This window comes from Astatotilapia calliptera, chromosome 13 (assembly GCF_900246225.1).
Source record: "Astatotilapia calliptera chromosome 13, fAstCal1.2, whole genome shotgun sequence".
In the NCBI taxonomy this organism is placed as follows: domain Eukaryota; kingdom Metazoa; phylum Chordata; class Actinopteri; order Cichliformes; family Cichlidae; genus Astatotilapia; species Astatotilapia calliptera.
This window is the reverse complement of record NC_039314.1, coordinates 13,978,875-13,996,433: the sequence shown is the minus strand read 5'-3', so window position 1 is coordinate 13,996,433 and position 17,559 is coordinate 13,978,875. Positions and strand designations below refer to the sequence as shown.

Below are 17,559 nucleotides of genomic sequence, written 5' to 3'. Positions count from 1 at the left end.
TATAGTCTCTTGCTGGCCTGGAAATGCTTGTTCCCCTGGATAAGCTAGAGGAGGTGACTAGGTAGAGGGAGGTCTGGGCTTCTCTGCTTAGGCTGCTGGCCCCGCGAATCGGTCCTGGATAAGCACAAGAAGATGGATGGATGGATGTATTGATAGCAATGCTGAATATTCCGGCCTAGCAAAAAAAAAAGTTTGGGAACAACTGCCCATAAACTAGTTACATGTTTACATATCACAGCTGATTATAATATACAGTAATACACAATGTATAAATTAAAAGAAAAACTGATTACACATTATTTTACAGTTTAATTATATGTTAACTGTCAACACAGATTGATCTGTGGCATCTTTCTTGAGTAATTGATTAATAGATTGGTCTATAAAACATAAAAAAAACCCCCCAAACAATAGAATGTCAATGTCTTACAGCACAAAGTCCAAATTACAAATTTCAACATAATAGCTTTTCTAAACTCAAATAAAAAATGATGTGCAGGTCTGTATCTGGAAGCTACATTTTAGATACAGTTGGCCAATGTCAGCCAGCAGAAAGCTTGCACACGTTGTTAATAGTTAACCTTTTAAATTAAAAAATAGTGGTACAATTTTATATATTATGGATTTTTCAATGAGGGAGAAAAAATCTTCCCAATGATTTAATGTCCATCCAATTTTTTTCTTTTTCTTTTTTAGCAGTGCATGCTTTTGTATCTTTGGTGAATATGATATCAGATACAGTAAAACCTATAACTTTTACAGGAACTTTATACATATATGGAGACTCTCCCTCTCACGCTCACACACACACACCTTCTCAGTGCTGTTGATGTCACAAGTGATTCCATGCAGCACTAAATCCAATTCAGGTCTGTAACGGACTTTGTAGTTCTCAAAATGCACTCTTCCTGCCTCTGGCCACATCTGTGGAGGTCGAGTGTCAGTTACCCAGTCAGCCTGTAACAACAGAAAAAGAAGCAGAACGCATGTGTAATATAATACAAAAGCTATCAAATTGAGCTAAGTTAGCTCTTTTATATGTTGTGCATTAATATTCAAACCAAGATAAATAAGAAACAAAATTATACAGACGCCATACATACAGACATGCACACATTACACCACTAAAATAAAGGAAAAAAAGAAAACTTAAAAAGACGTCACACTTGGTAAAAAATTAAATAGCTCAAATGAAAATATGCAACCAAGATTAACAATTAAGGCCAAGTGTACATGTGCAATGTTATATTCTAAATCAGATTAAATTCAGTATGAACATCATGATGGGATGTGCTAATCATTGGAGCTCTGGTGCCATTATGAATAAACAACCCAACTCAAATATAACAGGTGGAGTTCAAACATGTGAACTCAAATGTTAGTGAAACATAAAATGAAATTGTTGCATCAAAATCTCGTTTGTTTGACAATTATCTGAACTATTATCGGTAGTATGTTAAGAAACAGTGGAGAAACAGCAGCTGGGAATAAAAGTATTATCACTGTACAGTGAGCAAATATTGCAGTTGATGTCGCACACAAGCGTATTAGATTCCCGTTAAACTGTCAAAGTTACAATAAACTCACAGCCTGTAGAAATCTTAAAATTCATGTCCTATTTAAGAAAACAGTAGATTTTAATTTAACCAAAGTATAAATAATGTCATATGGCAGCATGGTCGTTAACACTGTTGCCTCACTGCAAGAAAGTCCTGAGTAAGACTCAAGCATCTGGCTGGGACCTTTCTTTGTGGAGTTTGCATGCTCTCCCCATATCTGTGTGGGTTCTCTCTGGGTACTCTGGCTTTCTCCTACAGTCCAAAGATATGCAGTTACTGGGGTATGGTCAATTGGAGATTCTAAATTTCCCACAGGTATGAATATCAGTATGAATGGATGTCTGTCTTTTGTGTTATCCCTGTTTCAGATTGGCGACACATCCAGGGTGTATCACCCTCACGCTAGGGTAGCTGGGATAGGCTCCAGCACCCCCGTGACCCAGATAAGGATAGACTGAAGAGAATGGATGAATGGATAAATAATGTCTCGCTCACAAAGTATTTCTACATGCCTCGTTCTTAAGCTGAGTGTATTCGTTCACTCTCTCCACAGCTACAATATTGGTCTCCAGCTCTGAGGTCATCCTCACCAGCCAGTTGAGGGTCTGGGTTACCTGCAGAACCCCAACAGGAGAGAGGTCTGTGTTTACATTATTCCTGCATTTTAGTGTTACCGCATACATAAACACAGATGAAATAAGGATAAATTCTGAGTGTTTTTGTGACTGACATTAAGGGCATATGATACAGATAGGCCAACCACATTACTGTCAATAGAATCTCTGGAAATGACAGCAAACAGAGCAGCAAAAAACACCACCAGGTTTCCAACAAACTCCAGACGTATGGCCAGCCATCTGTCAAGAAAACAAACCCCACAAATATGCACACAAACAAATTTTAGGGTCTCATCATTTAGCATCACATGCTTATCTGTATTTGGTACACTGTTCAATGTCTGACCTGTCAGACACGATCCGCAGATAGATACTTTTGAGGTTCTCATCTATAGTTACTTCATTGTGTTTAAGAAACCTTTCTTGATGCTTGTAGGCTCTTATCACTGACAGGCCGGACACCGTCTCACCAAAGTGAGAGTATATCGGTGAGCGAGACACCGAGTCCAGCCGGCGCAGCTGTCTTGAAGCGGCAATATAAAAGCGCTGGGTGTAGAGAGAAAGACAAAACAAAATCAGTTTGCATGTCATATTATAGGAAAGTTAGGTTAGCTTTTTTTACATATCTTCTTTACCTTGTTTAGCTTACCTGTACAAAGAAATAGATCAGGGCCAGAGGAATGATAACTATGGCAAAGAAAGGAGTTGCCATGCAGATGACAAATACTGTCCCCAGTACAGACATCAGACACAGAAGGCAGGAGCGCAAGGAAGCAGGAATGGCCTCATCTATGGTAAAAATGTCCTTTGGGATAATATTTGGAGAGTTAGTACTTATTTAAGTAAAACGTCAATTTTATTTATAGTGCACATAAAAACAGAAAAAATACATAATTAGCAAAATTATAAGTGTAAATAATACTAAAAGAATAAAGTCAATTATTATAAAAGCTAAAGTCAGGATATTGGAAAAAATGTCAATGATAAGTCATGGATGTTTATCAGTGACTAAACACTTTTAAAGATTTGAGTTGTTCCTGAGATTAGAGCTGTTCCAAAGAATACAGAGTCTTACTGTCATGGTCCTGGGTCATGTGACCCAGCGTTTTGTGTTTATTATTATTGTTATGCCCCCAGAAATGTGTTCTTTGTGTTCTCTTTATCTCGCTATCGTAGCTTAGAGCGGTGTGTGTATTTTCGTAACCATGACAACACGAGAGCAGTTTACGCTGAGAGTCAGAAAGTGAATCTACTGTGTGACTCGGGATATTAGCGTGTGGGCTCATTCAACCGCCGTTACAGGATTAATCCTTTTCTCTTCGCTAAGGCATAGTCTGTGAGTATAATTCATTTTGTACAATTAAGCGGTGAAGCGTTTTGAACCGTTGTCTGTTATTCGGTTAACTTTATTGTGTCTCATATAAGCTATGCGGCTAGGCTGTCAAGCTGTGATAATTAGCCAGATGCTTTGAGCTTATTGCATCTATAATACATTTCATATATTTCATTGTATTGTGTTTACAGTATATTTCATTGTATTGTGTTTACAGTATATTTCATTGTATTGTGTTTACAGTTTCACAAAAGTGCCCAGTAAAAACTTCTGGAATCCAATCGTCTGAGTCCTGGAGATTTTCTTGGGAGTGTTTAAGCTGAATGGAAACTTAGCCCATTACAGTGAAAAGACTGCAACGCAGCTAATAGGGATACGAGGATCGCCGCTGTACGGAGCTACTCATTATCGAGAGATAAGCAGCCTCCAATATAGCCTCGGAAAACTTCGCCGCAGCCGACATCTCCCGATACTGGAGACCCAACGACACGCAATGTCACAACGTAGCAATGCTGACAAAGGAAATGGAGACAACCAGTCAGAGTGTGTGCGCTCAAGGAGCAGTCGCTCATCTGGTACATCGTCTGGCTCAAAAATCAGCATAGCCATTGCCATGGCAAAAGCAAAGGCTGAAGCCGCGCAAGCTAGAGCGGCACATTCAAAAAGAGAAATCGAGCTTAAAGTGGAGCAAGCACGTATTCAAGCCAGCCTCGACGCACTAATCGATGAAAAAGAAAGGGATGCCGCCGTTGCTGAGGCGAACTCCCTAGTAGCTGGTCTGCAGGATATGGGTCTCGAAGTACACAGCGAAGTTAACAGCCTGGTCCACCAGTCTGTCAAAGACCAGCGCGTAGCCGCCTTTGTCTCCGAACAGGCCAGCCTGAGCGCCAAGGGTCTATCGGCTACAGAAAATAACCTTCCCCCTTCTCAGCCAGTCACTCACCCGCATAACGCGGCTCAGACCCAAGCTGCCGCTCCTGCTGCTATTACGCCACACCAAGCTCTTCAGGGCCCCTGGAGAAGCGACGCACCAACACGACAGAGCTCCAAGTCACCCTTCTACCCCCCTCCAACTCCACTCCTACAGCAGAACCCCAAACGAGATTCTACGTTTCCCACGCATCAGCCCATCCACGGGACACTCTACGGAGGTGATTACGACCATTCTACAACCACTGACCTCATCAAATATCTCGCTCGTAACCACTTGGTGACTTCAGGTCTCACCGCATATGACGACCAGCCAATAAACTATTGGGCCTGGAAAACATCATTCCAGAACGCCATTGCCAATCTAGACCTGTCTGCTGCAGAAGAACTCGACCTCCTAACCAGACACCTGGGAAAGGAGTCAACAGAGCAGGTAAGAAGAATAAAAACGGTCAACATCAGGAATCCAACTATTGGACTGTGCTCAGCATGGGGGCGCCTCGACGAACTATATGGCTCCCCAGAAGCCGTCGAACAAGCTCTGTTCAGCAAACTAGAAAGCTTCCCAAAGCTCACGACAAAAGATCCACGGAGACTCCGGGATCTAGCCGACCTGTTGTCAGAGCTACAAGCCGCTAAAGAAGATGGCTACCTCGCGGGCATGTCGTACTTGGATACCTCCAGAGGAATTAAGCCCATCATCGAGAAACTTCCATACAGCATACAAGAAAAGTGGCTATACCACGGGACGAGATACAAACAAGAACATTTCGTCAGCTTCCCACCTTTCTCCGTGTTGGTGAACTTCATCCGCACCGAGGCGAAAGCACGTACGGACCCAAGTTTCAACCTCTTCACGCCAAGCCCCCCAAACGAGAGAATGAATAAATGGGAGAGGCCCACGAAGACGTCCGTTCACACCCACAAAACACAAGTCTCAGGCACTGCCAAGTTCGAGTCTAAGGAAAGCAGGGAACGTATTGACCCGAATAAACATTGCCCCCTGCACAAAAAACCCCATCCTCTGAGGAAATGCAGAGGTTTCCGCGAGAAGAGCTTAGATGATCGCAAACAGCTTCTGAAAGAACACTACGTCTGCTTTCGCTGTTGCTCGTCAACAGAACACTTTGCAAAGAACTGCACAGCCAAGATAACATGCACCGAGTGTGGTAGCGCTGCCCACGTTACAGCCCTCCACCCTCACCCACCTACCTGGAAATCTAAATCGTTCCCCTCCATCTCAGAGGATAGCGGGGAGGAGGACAAAGCTGATAACCAGGAGGTCAACGCAACGTGCACACAGGTATGTGGGGAAGGTCTGAGTGCTAGAGCGTGTGCTAAGATCTGTCTCGTCAGGGTGTTCCCAAACGGACGAAGAGAGGAAGCCAAGAGAATGTACGCTATATTGGATGAGCAGAGTAATCGCTCCCTCGCGCGGTCAGAGTTCTTCGAAGCCTTCAAGATCCCCGGGCGCTCGTACTCATACACACTAAAGACCTGCGCGGGACGTACGGAGACATCAGGAAGGAGAGCCAGCGGCTACACCGTAGAGCCGTTGGACGAGAAACTGAGTATCTCTCTGCCTACACTCCTCGAGTGTAACCAAATTCCCAACATCCGCGCGGAGATTCCCACCCCCGGTGTGGCCTATCATCATACCCACCTAAAACGCATCGCTGACAAGATACCACCTCCGGACCCAGACGCCAGCATTCTTCTCTTACTTGGCAGAGATATCTTACGGGTCCACAAGGTCCGAGAGCAAATAAGCGGCCCAGGAGATGCTCCCTTCGCCCAAAGGCTTGACCTGGGATGGGTCATCGTCGGAGACGTGTGCCTCGGAGGTGCTCACAGACCACCGGAGGTGAGAAGCTACAAAACAGCCGTTCTAGGGAACGGTCGTACAAGCCATCTCCAGCCATGTAACAACCAGATGAAAGTAACAGAGGTGTTTGAACAAGCACGTGACTATCAACAACATCCAGCGCGAACCCCGACGACGCTAATCGGAGACAATTTGGGGCAAACCGTCTTCGCTCGCACTCCCAACGACCACAAACTTGCTCCATCCAGGGAAGATTTGGAGTTTCTAAGGATAATGGAAGCCGAGTGTTGCCAAGACAGCTCCAACAGTTGGGTCGCACCTTTGCCGTTTAGGTCACCGAGGCAGCGACTCCCTAACAACAGGAAACAGGCTCTCGAACGCCTCGTCTCACTTCGGCGCTCACTGGAAAAACGACCACGGATGAAAGCCGACTTCCTAGAGTTTATGGAGAAGACGCTCAAGAAGGCGCACGCAGAAGCTGCCCCTCCCTTGCAACCCGGTCAGGAGCGTTGGTACTTGCCCCTGTTCGGCGTGTACCACCCCCGGAAGCCGGACAAGATCCGCGTGGTCTTCGACAGCAGTGCATCCTATGAGGGAGTATCGCTCAACGATGTCTTACTCAGTGGTCCCGATCTTAATAACAGCCTACTAGGTGTTCTTATGAGGTTTAGGAAGGAACAGGTTGCGATCACCGCCGACATCGAGCACATGTTCCACTGCTTCATCGTGAAAGAAGACCACCGGGATTTTCTCCGCTTCCTGTGGTATAGAGACAATGACCCTACCTCTGACGTCGTGGATTACAGGATGCGGGTGCATCTCTTTGGTAACAGCCCCTCGCCTGCCGTCGCAGTGTATTGCCTGCGGCGGGCGGCTAAGGCAGCAGAGGCCGACTACGGCAGCGATGCTAGGAGATTCGTCGACCGCGATTTCTACGTCGACGATGCCTTAAAGTCTTTCAGTACAGAGGAAGAAGGCATCGCAGTTCTCCAGCGAGCGCAGAAGATGCTCGCGGCTTCCAACCTCAGGCTGCACAAGGTTGCATCAAATTGTTCCGCGGTCATCAGAGCATTCCCCTCCCAGGATCGCTCTCAGGATTTCAATGGCCTGGATCTCTCCATCGATGATCTGCCTATCCAGCGTAGCCTGGGACTGTTCTGGAACATGCGCACGGACACTTTCACGTTCCAGATCGAGATCGATCAGAAGCCGTTCACCCGCAGAGGGGTACTCTCGACCGTGAACAGTCTATACGACCCCCTAGGGTTTCTAGCACCCATCACAGTTGATGGAAGACGGATCCTAAGAGAACTCACCTTGCAAGCGGAAGATTGGGACGCACCCCTTCCCAAAGACATGGAGACCGAGTGGACTAGATGGAAACAGTCTCTTCAAGACCTGGAGGGGCTCCAAATACCACGGCCTTATACGTCCCTCTCCACCACAGGAGCCCTAAGGAGAGAACTCTGCGTCTTTGCCGACGCATCCGTCAGAGCAATAGCGGCCGTAGCCTACATCAGGGTAACTGGCAAGCAGGGACAAACTGAGATTGGGTTTGTCTTTGGGAAATCGAAGTTGGCTCCCCAACCTAGCCTAACTGTCCCTAGACTTGAACTTTGTGCTGCTGTGCTCGCCGTCGAGATCGCCGAGATGATAGTCGCAGAGATGGACACAACGTATGACAACATCACCTACTACACAGACAGTAAGGTCGTACTGGGATACATCCATAACCAGTCAAGGAGATTTTATGTCTACGTACACAATAGGGTCCAACGTATCCTTCAGTCACCCTGTCCCGGCCAGTGGAAGTACGTTCCAACGCATCTTAACCCAGCTGACGTTGGGTCAAGAGCTGTAGCATCAGCCCTGCTCAGCAGTACACCATGGCTCAAAGGACCAGCCTTTCTTTGCGACGCATCAGGGCATCCATCCGAGCTTCAAGAGACGTACAATCTTGTCGACCCCGACATCGATGCCGAAGTGCTTCCACAGGTGACAACGAAACTCACCCATGTTGCTAAAGGCGTGGTACGCCCTCAACGCTTTGAACGCTTCTCCAAGTTCAGCACACTCCATGCAGCCATTGCACATTTGATCCACGTAGCTAGCTCCTTCGCTCGCTCGACGCAGGGCGAATGTCGAGGCTGGCACATCTGTCGTCCTACAGAAGAGGAGCTGCTGAAAGCCAAAGTGTGCATCGTAAAGAGTGCCCAGGGTGAGTGCTACGCGGAAGAGCTCAAGTGTATCGGTTCTGGAGTCGACATACCATCTTCCAGCAGCTTGTGGAGATTGCATCCCATTATGGACCAGGATCGACTACTCAGGGTAGGAGGTCGGATCGAGCAGTCAGGCTTAGGCATGAACGAGACTCATCCCATCATCATTCCTGGCCGGCATCACCTCGCAACTCTGCTTGTGTCCCACTATCACGAAGCAGTAAAACACCAGGGGAGACATCTTACTGAAGGTGCCGTTCGGGCCGCAGGTTTTTGGCTCGTGGGAGCCAAACGCTGTATCAGCAGTCTGCTCTACGGATGCATCACTTGTAAGAAGCTGCGAGGGAAGGCCGAACATCAACGGATGGCAGCCCTGCCGGCAGAACGGTTACAAGTAGCACCTCCCTTCACCTACATAGGTGTCGATGTCTTTGGACCGTGGGGCATCGTTTCACGCCGCACAAGAGGAGGAGTTTCGAACTCCAAGCGATGGGCGGTGATGTTCTCGTGTATGTGTTCCAGGGCAGTGCACATTGAGGTGATCGAAGCCATGAGTGCCAGCAGCTTTATTAACGCCTTGAGGAGATTCTTTGCGGTCAGGGGCCCCACGAAGCAGATACGCTCGGACTGCGGAACTAACTTCGTCGGCGCTTCCCGTGAGCTGGGGATGGACAAGGAAAACTCAGGGTTCGACAGGGTGGAGAAGTACCTCAGTAAACAGAGCTGCACCTGGGTGTTTAACCCACCCCATGCATCCCATATGGGTGGCGCATGGGAGAGGATGATCGGCATTGCCCGCCGTATCTTGGACTGCATGCTGCTTGAACAGAGAAAGTCTCGCCTGACGCACGAGGTTCTGACCACGCTTATGGCCGAGGTAGCAGCAATTATGAACGCAAGGCCGATCATTCCAGTGTCATCCGACCCCGAGTCGCCCTGCATCCTCACACCAGCCATGCTCCTGACTCTCAAAACAGGCTCCGCGCCTCCTTTGCCGTCAGGCAAGTTCGAGGAAGCAGATCTCTTCAGGGAGGAGTGGAAACAAGTTCAGGGCCTGGCAGACATGTTTTGGAACAGATGGAGGCGTGAATACCTCAAAACACTGCAACTTCGACACAAGTGGCAAGGGAAACAGCCGAATCTTCAAGAAGGGGACGTAGTTCTCTTAAAGGATGATCGGGCAGAGAGAAATGAGTGGCCCATGGGCATCATCACGAAAGCCTTTCCAGGGAAGGACGGTCTGGTCCGGAGAGTCGAAGTGGATGTCGTTAAAGATTGAAATAGAAGAGGATTCTCTCGTCCCATTACAGAAGTAGTTCTGCTTCTTTCTCCAAAGTCTGACTCTGCCAATTGATGTGGGCTCTTAAAGACCCCAAGCGGGGAGTGTTATGCCCCCAGAAATGTGTTCTTTGTGTTCTCTTTATCTCACTATCGTAGCTTAGAGCGGTGTGTGTATTTTCGTAACCATGACAACACGAGAGCAGTTTACGCTGAGAGTCAGAAAGTGAATCTACTGTGTGACTCGGGATATTAGCGTGTGGGCTCATTCAACCGCCGTTACAGGATTAATCCTTTTCTCTTCGCTAAGGCATAGTCTGTGAGTATAATTCATTTTGTACAATTAAGCGGTGAAGCGTTTTGAACCGTTGTCTGTTATTCGGTTAACTTTATTGTGTCTCATATAAGCTATGCGGCTAGGCTGTCAAGCTGTGATAATTAGCCAGATGCTTTGAGCTTATTGCATCTATAATACATTTCATATATTTCATTGTATTGTGTTTACAGTATATTTCATTGTATTGTGTTTACAGTATATTTCATTGTATTGTGTTTACAGTTTCACAAAAGTGCCCAGTAAAAACTTCTGGAATCCAATCGTCTGAGTCCTGGAGATTTTCTTGGGAGTGTTTAAGCTGAATGGAAACTTAGCCCATTACAATTATGATTATGATTATTATGATTATTATGATTATTATTATGTATTCTGTTTGTGGTTCTGTTTGTGGTTTCGGGTTCTGTTCTTCCTCTGTTTAGTGTTTAGTCATCCCTGTCATTCCTCGTCTGTACCTTGTCTCTGAGACCAGTCTGTGTATTTCCTGTTTTACTTTGAAAGTCAGTGTCTGATGTCAGTGTGTTCAGTTTTGCACCCTCCCTGTTTTGTCATGTTAACTAGGTTCAGTCGTGTCTCCCTCCTGTGTGTAGTTTCCCTGTTTCTCTGTGTATTTATAGTGTGTGTCCTCTCGTGCTCGCCGCTGGTCTGTCTGTGTTGTCTCCCTGAGTCACTCTGTGTTACTTCCGTGCGTTTCCCCCTGCATGTCCTTCTGTGGATTAAGGTTTCAGGTTTGTTTTACTACCTTCCCCAGTTTAGGTTTCCTTTAGGTTCTGCACATCTCTGCGTAAAAGCTCGAAGAGTTGAGCGCGAACGGGCAGAAGTGTTGAGAGCGCAAGCAACACATTGCGAGCGAGCGCAAGTGCAAAAACTGAGCGAGAGGGGCTGCTATTGTGTGTGTGTATGGATAATAGCAAACAACGAAATAAATTTTTTGCACGCAGCAATGAATTTTTCTTCACTCAAAATAAATTTCTCCTCAAACTGCAACACTTGTACCTGCATTTTTTTTTACGTGTGCTCATTTTTTTTACGTGCGCTCAGAAAAGTGGCATAAAAATAATGCCATACCGCTAGCCGTGACACTTACAACCATTCTAACGACGTAATAATTTAATGATTAATTATTTGTCCATTAAGACCCTTTTGTTGGTATAAGCAGGATGTGAGGATACAAGAGAAATTAGCTCCTTCTTCCCTTTTTCAACAAGTGGCTGAATTTAGTAACCGCAGCTAACAGAGACAACAGATCTACACACATATTACAACATTAACGCAAACAGGTTGATTTGGGACTGTGCAGATAAAACTGAAATGAATTGAACAGCATATTGATTTATTGAATATATTCATATTAAATTCATATTGACTCATAGGGAGTCATCTGATTGTTTGAGGGATTTTTCTTGATTGTTGTAAGAGCTTTACCTTTACAATACAATGTACCTTTAGTGACTGTTATTGTGTGTCAGCACCAGATAAAATTGAACTGGACTGCATACTTGAGGAGGCACTTGGGAAGAAAGCCTCTTTAAAGAATGACTTAAGGAGAGAACAATTTTAAGAATATTTAGGATTGTATTAAAAAATGTGAGATAAAGTGGGAAAAATTAAATTAAACAAGTGGATATACAACTTGCAGCAAACACAAATAAGCCTTTTTAAAAAATTTAATGTTTAGTTTTTTCAATTTTTAGCACTGTTATTTTAGAAATGACATTAAAAACTAGTTATACTTTGTATTTGTAATCATACAAGCCACAAGAAGATAAAAATAAATATTGAAAACTATGAAAAGAATCCTTAAAAAGTGAACTACAAGACCCTACCTTTGCAAAGCGGTTGATCACTCTTCCAATAGGTGTAGTGTCAAAGAAAACCATAGGAACTCGCAGGATGTTGTTAAGAAGTCGTGAATGCAGGATACGAGATGCATCAATGGAAGCATTGGCTAGGAGCAGTGTGCCAAAGAACACAAAGAGGCCTGCAATAAAAACAAGAACGTTTCTAAATAATAGAACTACATTTTTAACAAAGACAAATCCACTGTGGACAGAACCTTGAACTTACAGTAACACTCAGGTGTGCTTTTTCCTGCCTACTGATATAAAGTGGCTGTTATTATTACAAAATAATATTTATTTTCAAAAATGCTAATTGTCATTAAGAATCTTGTTAATTGGAGACCAGACCAGGTTTGGATGTTCAGAAATTCTTAATGACAAAGTTTAGGTTGTATGAAATTCAGGGTTGCAGGGGCTGGAGCCTATGCTGCCACAGAGCAAGAGGGAAGGCACAAGCTGGACAAATCGACAGTCTTTCGCAGGGCTATAATGACAACACAAATAGTATTTTACTTTTTTCAAATTCAATTCTTATTCTTATAAAAAAAAAAAATAGTTCAATCAGTAATATATGTACTGCATGTAAAGCTAAGCTCAAGATGAACCAAGGTCCAAATTGCCAGTCTTTTTACAATATAAAGCAGCTGGACTAAAACATATCACTTTGATCAATGTAATTGGTCACCCATTCACAATACGAAAGAGCAACTGTGGAACAGGGGGTTGGGAAGCGCATCTGTAACTGGAAGGTCGCCGGTTCGATCCCAGGTTCTCTGTCCTGGTCGTTGTGTCCTTGGTGTTGGCCAGAGGGGCCGATGGCGCAATATGGCAGCCTCGTTTCTGTCAGTCTGCCCCAGAGCAGCTGTGGCTACAACTGTAGCTTGCCTCCACCAGTGTGTGAATGAATAGTGGCATTGTAAAGCGCTATATAAATGCAATTCATTAAATGTACACACTTTTGGTGATTTTAATATCATATGAAAAGAAAAAACATACTTCAATGGTGCAAAAAAAATACTGTTAAAGAACTAATAAATAACAAATGTTTTCCCTCCCTTTGTACTCCTCTCTACTTTTATACTCATCTCCACCCTCTACATCAGCCCCATCATTCCCCCAGACCGAACAGCTCTGAAGCATCCACCTTATTTTTTGTTTTGTTTTTCATTGATTTGTTTAGTTTTATTACACTTTTTTTATTACACTGAGTAGTTTAGCTTGAGAAGATTCAGTTCAGCTTAACAGAATTTTATATATAAACAAATTCCTCCTAATTATTAACATAAAAAGTTATAGGTGCCTATGCACTTTTCAGCATGAGTCCCTGTGACAAAGGACCTAACGCACACAGTGCACAAGTCCTCTAGTACAATAAAAAGACTGTTTAGGTTGTCTATATAGCGCTCTAAAAATGAGAGGATCCTAAATAACAGAGTAGGGAATTTTCCTGTCTGTAAGACATAAAGTTCCTTAACGTTAATTTGCACGAACCTGAAAATATTTGCAAATACAAAAGGAATGACTGTTTTATTACCCTGAGCCACTCCAAGAGCTCCGAACACTCCCACCCTTGTGTCCCTCTTCCAGGAAGGGTATGTCATGTTGTAGTACTCCACAGAATCACTGGTCCAGTCACTCAGCCACAAATTCTGACCGATGAAAGCAGCGTTTTGGATGAAGTAAATCAGGAAAACCATGGCAGAATATCCCCAGCCCATGGCTCGCAGGTGCTGCAGGAACACTGCAAGCTTCACCTGGAAATCAGCGCGAGACGGCACTCAGGAAACAGGCTATCATTTGTTGTAATCTTGCGCTAGTTGTACAAAAACATTTTGTTACCTGTCCTGTTTCCATAGTTTCCTTCTCTATAAGCTTCTGGCCTTTCTGTGTTTCATCAGCATTTGCAGATTTTTTAATGGAAATATTTCTTCTTAATCTGACACTAAAAAAAATAGAGGAAAAGAATGAAATGGACATTCTGCTAAAGATGCTATTTGAGACAAGCTGTTTCATTGGTTTCATCTGCAACTTTAACAAGCTCGAACCTGCCATTGCGCTGGCTGCGGCGGATGCTGTTTTCTCGCCTCAGTGTAAGAGAAACAGTGTCCTCCGAAGCACCGTCAGGTTGGGCATCGTCTCCATCTGGGATGAGCTCAAAGTCTTCTGCGTCCTGGCCCTCACCTAAATTAACAATATACATGGTGTTTTATATATATGGCAGTAATTTATGGTATTTGGGTCAATATGTGAACAACATCAACACAAAGTATTCATAAAAGATGACAAAAAGAAATTTAATTCATTCATATTTGTGATGTATAATTTTAGCATAGGTTTTGGTTGTACAGCTAACAAAAACATGTGATGTGTGCAGATCATATTCCTAATATACTAAGAAAAGGTTGTAATTACCTGTTTCTGAATTTCTCTGATTGCTCTGCTCTTTGGCATATGTGTCGAGAAACTTAGAAAAAGTTCCTCCACTGGCACGAAGGGTTTCATAGGATCCAACTTCAGAAATGACTCCATTCTCCAAAACCACTATTTCATCCACGTATGGCAGGAAGCTTATGCCATGAGTCACCAGGATACGAGTCTGTATGGTCAGAATTCACCAATCAAATAGGGTTAGATAGGATTTACAAAAACATTGTTAAGTATTAAAGGAAAAGAAAGAAAAAAACATAAATTATGTTTAAATATGTTTATAAATTGTATTTATCAAAAAAGAGAATATGTTTCAGTTCACAGACTGAATTAACAATAATTGGTTTAATCATTTAAAAATCAGTTATAAAGCCAAACCTTTTCTAACTTGTAATTCCATTTCCAAGTGGCTTTTATTCCTAACCTTTCATAATTAGCTATTCAGTTATCCTGGTCATTTAGTGTGATATTTAGCCTATTGTAACCTCTATGTAATGCTCAGGTCCTGGGTAAAATGATGTAAAATACTACAAATTAGACGCCATGTTTTCTAAGCAAGTAACAGCTGGAATATCCTGTGTAGAAAGTATTTGTCAAGATTCCTCAGAAGAAATTAAATGGGAAATGGTCGCGTTTTTTTCACTTTAAATACTGATTTCTATTTAAAATATTAATTTTAAAGTAAAATGTTTAGCATATGGTTTTTTTTTTGATATACAATTTTTATTCGTTCAAGAATAGCATAAAACAACACAACCAAACAGAGAAGAAAGAAGAAAAAAAAAAACACCCCAAAAAAACCCACATCCACACAGACACACAAAAAAACATATTTTCACTCAATTACCCACAGATATAGAAAGAGAAAAAGATAAACTCCAAGAATGAATTGTCCTTTACACTTGCTTCCTATTTAACTGAGAACATCTTAATCGCAACCACCCCCCCTCAACAGTTGGGACAAATCATTTGGCAAATAAGAAAGCAAAGGGGACCAAACATTGAGAAAGAGACCCTCATTTCCTCCTAAAATAGCAGCAGTTCTTTCGTGAGGAATAACTTTAAATAATTCTCTGTACCACAACGTCACAGAGGGAAGTTTATCCTTAACCCAATTAATGAGAATACATTTCCTAGCTACCAGCAATAGTTTGTGACATAATTTGCGCTGCAAGTGATTCAATGTTAATTCTTTTGAGGGTAGGCCAAGAAGAAAGTACCCGGGGTCCCTTTGAATCAGGTTGTTAAAAATATTACTTAGTTCTTGAGATATGAAGCTCCAAAATCTTTTGATTAATTTACATTCCCAAAAGTAATGGAAAAAAGTGCCAGTTTCTTTTTGACATTTACTACAAAGATGGGAAATATGAGGTGCAATCTTATGCAAGACATTAGGAGCTATATAAAGGCGATGTATGATTTTGTATTGGGTTTCTCGCAAGCGGTTACAAGTAAAAGTGGAACTACTCATGTTAATGGCTCCTTTCCACTCCTCTTCGGTATATTGATTATTAAGATCTCTCTCCCATTTATAAATAGCGCTCAGTGTGTTGCTACTAAGAGTATATAGGAGAGAGTAAAAAGCTGAGATAAAATGAGTTCTGTCTTTTCGCTTAATAAGAAATGTCTCAATATCATCATATATAACTATTTCTGAAGACTGTGGAATTCTAGAATGAACGAAGTTACGAACCTGGAGAAAGCCAAAAAAGTGGTCTCTAGGAATATTAAAATTTGACTGCAATTGCTCAAAGTTCATCAGTGTGTTGTTTTGATACAAATCGCCAATTACCCTTAATCCCTTTTTGTGCCACTTATCGAACATGCTACAAGACATTCCTGGAACAAAACCTTTGTTTCTCAGTAAAGGAGTCAAGAATGAAGTGCAATCTTCTCTACCCAACCTTTTACGCATTTCCCCCCAGACCCTTATTGTATTATAAATGATTGAGTTATTCTTAATCCCCATTTTTAATATTGTTAGCATATGTTTTTAAGCACAAACCTTGTCTTTAAGTAATCCATTGGGTCCAATTACATTTTCAAATAGATGCTTTCCTACATGTGAGTCCACAGCAGACAAAGGGTCATCTAATAGATAGATATCAGCCTGACTGTAGACTGCTCTGGCTAAGCTCACACGCTGCTTTTGACCCCCTGAGAGATTGATACCCTGAAAAGAGAAGAAAGGAGGGGAAAAGAGACACACTCTTTTAGCCTTTCCTTTATAATCAGAAGAGCTCTTCTGTTTTGTTACTTTTTTGTCATGTATTTAAGAAACAAATATTTTACATGTGTTTATAATAAACGCCATACACAGTATTTGCATACAGGAAAAATATTTGTGTAACCAAAAACCTGAACCTTTCAAAGTGTAACTCACTTTCTCTCCAATCTCAGTGAGGTCTCCTCCAGGCAGCAGCTCAAGGTCAGGGGCAAGAGCACAGGCCTCTATGACCTTTTTGAAGTTCTCTTCCTCATGTGGAGATCCAAACAAGATATTATCCTTCAAAGTAGCATTTTGGATCCAGGCTTGCTGCGGTACAAAAGCAAGAGAACCCTGGAAAGAAACAAATTATGACTCAATTACAGATGTCTCACTACATCTGTCTTATCATAAAAAAAAACCTGGCATCCACACATTTTTATCCAGACCAAACACTACAGTGGCTAGGTGAAAAACAAATCAATTTACTGGAAATCTAAGAGAACAGTTTATTCTGTGGGTAAAATGGTTTGAGTTATAAGCAAATCATCTGCCTCCATTTCACAAAATTTGTGCAGAAATATACTTCTTTATTCAGCTGTTTTTTCCTTCAATACTGATGAGTTTAGACCAGATTATCAAAACTGGCTTGAATGAATTAGGCTGGTGATGTTTTTTTTATTTATGCATCTTTACTTTGTTTCTTAAAGTCTTTAATGTTTAATTGTTGAATTATTTTAAAAAAATTAAAATATTGTATTGTGATTGTTAAATTATACGCTTTTTGTGCTCCTTGAATGTAACTACTACTATGTAGATCACAAAACGTTTATGCTTTTCATGTAGAAATATTGTTTTCAGTGGGAGTCTATGAGTCTAAATACACTATGAACTTTTTGGGATATCCTTATCTGGATGATTGAGAATGCATAGATACTGCTATATAGAGGAATTTTATACTTTTAGTCATTAAATAAACTCAGTAAATGA

At 42.6% G+C, this 17,559-nt stretch overlaps 1 protein-coding gene across 1 annotated transcript in view; it reads right to left on the bottom strand.

The window, feature by feature from the left end:
- Positions 1-387: 387 nt before the first annotated feature.
- LOC113035543 (canalicular multispecific organic anion transporter 1-like) overlaps positions 388-17,559 on the bottom strand; it is a 32,852-nt gene continuing 15,680 nt past the window's right edge. The window contains exons 17-28 of the mRNA XM_026191179.1: positions 16,747-16,923; positions 16,369-16,536; positions 14,349-14,532; positions 13,982-14,117; positions 13,776-13,878; positions 13,471-13,690; positions 11,922-12,076; positions 2,826-2,981; positions 2,523-2,722; positions 2,290-2,416; positions 2,072-2,173; positions 388-957 (exon numbers count right to left, since the gene is read on the bottom strand). Of these exons, the coding sequence (XP_026046964.1) occupies positions 757-957; positions 2,072-2,173; positions 2,290-2,416; positions 2,523-2,722; positions 2,826-2,981; positions 11,922-12,076; positions 13,471-13,690; positions 13,776-13,878; positions 13,982-14,117; positions 14,349-14,532; positions 16,369-16,536; positions 16,747-16,923 (1,929 nt within the window). The 3' untranslated portion in view covers positions 388-756. The remainder of the gene's footprint in view (positions 958-2,071; positions 2,174-2,289; positions 2,417-2,522; positions 2,723-2,825; positions 2,982-11,921; positions 12,077-13,470; positions 13,691-13,775; positions 13,879-13,981; positions 14,118-14,348; positions 14,533-16,368; positions 16,537-16,746; positions 16,924-17,559) is intronic.